At 35.7% G+C, this 6,879-nt stretch overlaps 1 protein-coding gene across 1 annotated transcript; it reads left to right on the forward strand.

The window, feature by feature from the left end:
- Nucleotides 1-3,103: 3,103 nt before the first annotated feature.
- On the forward strand, nt 3,104-6,179 carry LOC137731427 (protein SIEVE ELEMENT OCCLUSION C). Its single transcript, XM_068470535.1, has 7 exons — nt 3,104-3,259; nt 3,492-3,604; nt 3,677-4,154; nt 4,355-4,466; nt 4,587-4,708; nt 4,979-5,467; nt 5,567-6,179. Exons 1-7 carry the CDS (start codon nt 3,104-3,106, stop codon nt 6,173-6,175), a joined length of 2,079 nt encoding a protein of 692 aa, XP_068326636.1. The 3' UTR covers nt 6,176-6,179.
- Nucleotides 6,180-6,879: the final 700 nt, after the last annotated feature.

Here is a 6,879-nt window from a genome sequence, read left to right on the forward strand (position 1 = left end):
CAAAAATCCCCAAATTATTCAACCCATATCTCCAGAAAACTAGAAAGTCTTTTTCTAGATGGGTAAGTATGTCATTAAAATTCCAATAAAAGTGAATAGAAAATAGCATCCTAAAACTTCATTTTGATCTCATTTTGCTCCATCAACGGTCACCACCTTATTCCCTGAAATTCAAAATTCATCCACTTTGACATGTTGACTCTCTCTTCTCTCTAAAACTTGTAAGTTGCATCTGGAAACATATATGAGACCCAATACCTAATAAGATTATGTCATATGCGCAATAAATTTGATTATAAAATCTTTATTATGCGTTAACATTCAACAATCAGCGATTATTAAGTTTAAAAAAATTGAAGAGAAGAAAAAAATAAAAAAGAAATTGATTAGTCTGGCGCATCCAAATCAAACCACATAAGAAATTAATAGAGCTAAGGCAACGTGTGGTGAATTTTGAGTTTTAAAATACGGTTTTTAAGTTTCAAGGGCCAAAATGGGATCAAAATCAGAAATTCAAATGACACCTCCCCTCACTAGTCCAATTCCTCTAAAATCAAGAATTCCTCATATGGACCCACCCATCCAATTATCAACAACCATATTATTTTGTTTAAAACTTTGCAAACTAAATGATGTGTCACCAATAACAAATAAACATGTTAATTAACCGCAATAATCCAATTATCAATAACTGCATCATTTGATTTACAAAATTTAATCTCCCTAACATTACTCTTTTAGTAAACACAAATAACCCGTAATCGAAATCACGATTTTTAATTTTGTTTACGAGCACGGAAACACGTCATCAATGATAAAAGGTGGGTAGAGTTAGGACCAAATTGGTGTCTAAAATATGGTGCCGTGGATCTTTCCCACAGTAACGATACTAAATTTTCTATCTAACTCTACCATACTGCCATTTAAATTTGAATCTCCAAACTATTTTGTATTTCGCCAAAGAGCTACGACGCGTCATTTTGGCTGGTAATTTAAAGTTGTAACGACATCTAAAATTAGAATTGCCACTTATTATTATAATTTAGTGATATTTTTCTCTTCTTGTAAGTAAGTGATTTTATGTTTGATTCTCGTTAAAGGCGAATTTGAATTACATTGCTAGCCTAGTAAGATTTAATCCACTCCATCACCGTCTTAGTGCATATAATATCGTTTGTAAAAATAAAAAATAAAAAAGAAATTCTGAATTTGGGTCGTAAATTAAGTATGCTTGGGCCACTTAATAGTGGGCAGATAACCCTATAATGTTTATTGGGCCCAATATCAAAGATATTTTTGCATTGAATATGTATGTTACTAATCCAAATGTGTTGTGGTTGGCATTCAAGAATAAAATTTAACAGCCACTTAGTACTACGGTCTAGTGTATTCCTCTTCATTTGTAAGTGAGAGGTATTAAGTTCGATTCTCGCAAAAGGAAAATTTGAACCATTAGTGTTAATATTGTTTGTTCAAAAAAAATAATTAACAAGAAGTCAGATTACTAAAGTTTAGTGGTAGACGTGAATAAATCGTTGTATACTCTCCCTTGTACTCAAAGTTAAACTGACGCTCCCTATGCTTGTTGATTAAAAGAAGAAAAAAGGGCGAGAATCTCTCATCTTTTGTAAGACGATACAAGTGAGCCATACCAAAGAGTTTTTATGTCAAAGACTGAGAACAAAGTCTCTTTATTAGATTTGTAATTTGTGAGTGAAGGGTAAAACGGCCTCCAGCATTGAACATCAGGATATGGACGAGTTTCGGTCCCTGGTTTAACATGAAAATCAATACTAATCTCCCAGAGTACATGATTCAAGCTCCGAGGTAACGAAAATAAGATGGTTGTACAATGTGGTTAACTCGATAAGTGGTCGATTTTATTGACATTATTGACATTTTGATTTGATTATTAATATGATTGTCAATATATCGTTAATAAAATAGTACAGTTAATTAACTGTACTAAAAAATGACTTAATAAAAGCATAGCCTTTTCACTGCAGAAATAATTGTTCAGAATTCATAGTGTCAATATTGTTTGATTGACAAATCACAAATTTCAATAAGATGGGAGTTAAAATACACCGAACCTTTTCCAAGTCGATCGGCACAATCCACCGCAGACTTGCAAGCAGTTCGGCAGACAGGAGCCGGATATAGTTCTGATTGTTCTGCTGAGTGATACCTTTTAGTTGTAAAGGTCCTTATTACCAAGCTCGAATGTTCCTTTGTTGATAAAAAGAAAAGAAAAGACGGGAGAGATCTCTCATCTTTTGTAAGAAGATACAGATGATCCTCACCACATAGTTTTATCTAAAAGGCTAGAAAATCAAACAAAATCTCATCTTTAGATTTCTTAGTGATGGGGTTTGCTCGATTTTTAGGTCCCCAGTCCCAAAAGTACAAGAAGTTTTCTTTTACGTTACGGTTAACTAGCTATACTTATTTAAAATATAGATATGTCATTGATATGTTCGATATTTTTACTACTTTCCATCTTACCATTGTTGATAGGCAATCGATATTATTTTTTATATGTCATCGATAAAGTGGTTTTTTCTACTCCACAAGTAATTGATCACAAGAGTCCATATTGTTACATTTACAAGTCACAAACTGCAACAAGGTGTTTCGTTTCTAAGAGCCATAAGATTATTATTACATTTTTTGGTATCAGATGGTTCTGTTCTACTTTTCCCTTTAAGTGTGGTTGTTTCTCACTCCCTCAGCACCAAAAAACAAAAGGAGATGGATGGCTGAAGACCCTTGTAACTGTGCTTTTTCCTAAGATGCTTCTTCCAGGCAGCCAGTACTTCACTAATAAACACATTTCTTACTGTTTTGATGATCCACTTTGCGTCGTATTCTATATTAATCGTCTCTTCGCGATTACTAATTAAGGACAAAGTGCAAAAGGAGAAGGCTTTGAATTTGATTCTGGTGTACTCAAAATATAGTAAACAGCAACCTTTTTAAAAAGCGCTCTCTACAAACAAACAGTGTGAGAAACTGAATTTTTTTTTTTTTTTCCTGCAAAATTAAGTTGGTGCATTCCCTAGTTTTATGTGTTTGCTTCCGTTGGTTCACTACCACTTTCACCATGGACTCGCTCGGAAGTGACTCTGTGTCATCTTTGTCAGAAGAAGTCCTGATCAAGAAGCTACTTCTTAGCCATGATCCTGACGGTTGCCATTTTGATTCTGAGCTCTTGCTTTGTGCAGTGGAGAAAATCATGATTTGCACGGCTGCATCAGAAGTAATTGCTCATTTCTAACACATGTCACTTTAGCATATGTTTTTTCCTTTTTTCAACGCAAAATATAAATGGTATAGGAAATGGTGCTTATCTACGTAAGATTGTTCTTATACATTTGAATTTGTTTTTGTGTTTCTTTGTAATTCTAAAACTTTTGAACTCTCGAGCACTTGTGATTAACATCATGATCTTCTATTCCAAGCTTTTCATCTCATCAAACACTTACTTTCAGGTTCTTGATGAAGACCTTGATGCCAATGAAAAAATTATTGTAAGCGACATGGAAGAACTTGAAACACTAGAAGCTCTCGGAATATTTGAATCAGAAACCTTTTGTAAGATTTCGCATGAGGTAGTTCACCTTCTCTCTCTCTCTCTCTCTCTCTCTCTCTCTCTCTCTCATTGATCTTCGTGCAGATGCATTAATTCGATCTATTTGTTAAAATGGCAGATACTTTGCAAGTGCTCTGATGAAGAAAACCTACACAGAAGGACAATGATTTTGTTTGATTTGCTGGGAAAATATAGATGGGGTGAAAAAGTGGTATTAGTGCTTACATCTTTTGCAGCAAGTTATGGCGAATTCAGGCTCCTAATGCAGCTAAACTCTTGTATTCCCTTGGCAATATCAGTTGCAATGCTCAAGCAATTGCCGACTGACGTGAGTCCTTTGAAGCCTCAATTTAACGCCTTGAGTTTGTTAGTTGATGCAATGGTGGATGTAACCAAGTGTATCATCAAGTTTGAAAAACTTCCACTTTCGCGTGTGGAGTTGGACGATGAGACAAAGGCTGTTGCAAAGTCCCAAATCTATATCGCTGTTTACTGGATCATTCGAGGCATCTTGAAATGCTCTTCTCAAATCACAGATTCAACAGCCTTGAAATCTGACCAGGTTCATATTCCTTCCCTTTGATTAGCGTATTAAAATATGATGAACTTCTGATGAGTATTGTTCATAAGAATTTTTGTTAAACTGCTTTAATTTGTGTTCCAAATTACGTTCGAGTAACCTGAAATACTGATTTGTAATTAACCACCAAATGAATTTGCCATAAATTGATTTAATGGTGAAGGAATTGTTTCTAATTGAAGTGTTCAGATTCAACCATAATTGCAACATGGGAGCTTGTAAGTTTGGTGTATCAGCTGCGCAGCATTTACGATCACCTCAGACAGCAGGTGGAAGTGTGCCATCACCAAACAGGTTACAAGTCGACATTTAGAGGATGAATTTGAAACTTTTTATTTTGTTTATGATCCATGCATTGAGCATAGTATTGAAGCAATTGGTATGTATTCTTGACACTTTCGGCATAACTTGCAGAGACAAAGCTGTATCATAAGCTGCTGAATATCTTCAAGGAGACCCAAGTGGACAACCAAGAGGTGCTTAGCTTGCTTTTTGCCTTGAGAGATGACTTTCCACTCAAGCAATGCTCCTCACAAGCAAAGGCAGGTTTAAAATCCCATGCTGATCACAGTCACAATGTATCATCTAAATACTCCAATTACAAAGATGCCATCACACATAAAAACATTAATATTGTGCTAATTTTACACTTAATCTTTGGTACTTATTTACTGTTAGCGCGTATTACCTGATTGCCTTCATTTTGACAAAACTGCAAATCTAGGGTGCCAGAGTGTAAACTAATTTTAAACTTTTTACAGAGATAAGTTGCTACTGTTTTACCAACTCACTAGGTTTGTTCACAGCTTGGTGTCTCTGATCTGAAGAGCAAGGTAGTCATACTGTTGATCTCAAAGCCAGAGCTTCTTTCGATAGAGGAGTCACTCTTTCTGGTTCAGCAAACACATAATCATCCTCACAACAAAGATGTAGAGGCCAGTTATGCAATTGTATGGGTTCCCATTCCAGTTTCCAGTACTTGGACCAATGCCGAAAAGGAAAATTTTGAATATTTATCAAATTCTTTGCCTTGGTACTCAATAAGGCAACCCTGGCTTCCTAACTCAGCAGTGGTGACATTCGTAAAAGAAGCATGGTACTGCAAAAGTGAGCCGGTTTTGGTTGTGTTGAATTCGCAGGGAACAGTCTCAAACTCTAATGCAATTGACATGCTCTTTATCTGGGGTGCTAGAGCGTATCCTTTTTCGGCATCAAGAGAGAAAGAACTCTGGCAAGAGCAGAATTGGACATTGCACTTTTTGATTGATGAAATTGACCCCCTGCTGACTAAGCGGGTATGAGTATTTACTTTGTAGAATCAATCCTCTCTTGTACTTTAGTAATCATTATTTTCTTTTTGGGTGCTTACGCTCGTGAGTTTGCATTGTTTTCAGGTGGAAGAAGGCAGAAATATTTGCATCTATGGAAGTAACAGCATAGATTGGATTGTAGAATTCACTGCTAAGATGGAGATTATTAAAAGGGCAGGAGTGCAGCTTGAGATGGTGTATGTCGGCAAAAGGAACTCAACCCCGCATGTGAAGGACATTTTAGCCAATGTACGTTACAACAAATTGAGCAGCGCATTGCCTTCCATGAAAACGCATTTCTTCTGGCTTCGGTTGGAAAGTATAAGAAGATCAAAACTCCGGCTAGGCAAGCCAGAGACCTACACTGACAATGTTTTAGATGAGGTGTCAGCATTGCTAGATATCGATAATAATGACGAAAATTGGGCAGTCATAGGGAGAGGATCTAATTCGATTGATATAATAAGACTTGAAGGACCAAAGATCATGGAATGCTTAGACTTGTTTCCTAGTTGGGGAGGAAATTTGGCTGAGTTAGGATTTTTTGGTGCACTTAGACATGCCCTTGCACCACCTATTCTTCCTAGGCCTTGTGGTCATGATTTTACTCACCCTAGTAAAGAACAAGGTGAAGGAGTGGTCGTTTGTGGCAAGTGTAAGCACCCCATGAAGAAGTTTGTTATGTATAAATGATGTGATTGCTAAAATTGAAATAGTACTATTTGCCTATATCTGGAAAATACTGGAGCTATTAAAAACTTCAAATGAAATGGGAAGTGTTATTAGCACGCCAAAAATCTCATTCTATACTCCTCACAAGTATATTTTTCTTTCTAAATATAGAAAGTTTGGAGTGTAAAATGAGAATTTTGGAGTGCTACTAACAATTCCCAATGAAATTTGAAAAAGAAATGATTACGCAAACCCATTTTCTCATTTGCATACTCTCGTTATTTTATTTTCATCTCCTGATTTTTTTTATTTGTTCAATTCAAATATGTGTAAAAATAGGGAAAAAAAGGGGAGCATTTTTGCTCTCCACCATAAACTACGGTTGTATGCTCACCACCTTATTTATCACAGTTAGATGAATTTGAATTTCAAGATTTGTGTAGTGGATAGACACAAATCTTAAAATTCAAATACATCTAACGGTAATAAATAGGGTGGTGAACATTACCATCACTTGAGGGTGGTGAGCAAAATGCACTCCTTAATTGTATTAGAATAGCAAGGTTATGTTTAACAAAGTTGTTTATCTTTACTATTCTCCAACCAAGTGAGTTGGGCAGGTTGAAAGGTTAATTCAATCCTAATCCAACCATCATAACTCGGATTTGGATTCGAGTTTGATTTCACTCGGGTTCATTCGAATTTGAATTTAATTGGATTCGAGT

The sequence above is a fragment of the Pyrus communis genome, chromosome 4 (genome assembly GCF_963583255.1).
Source record: "Pyrus communis chromosome 4, drPyrComm1.1, whole genome shotgun sequence".
Taxonomy (NCBI): Eukaryota; Viridiplantae; Streptophyta; class Magnoliopsida; order Rosales; family Rosaceae; genus Pyrus; species Pyrus communis.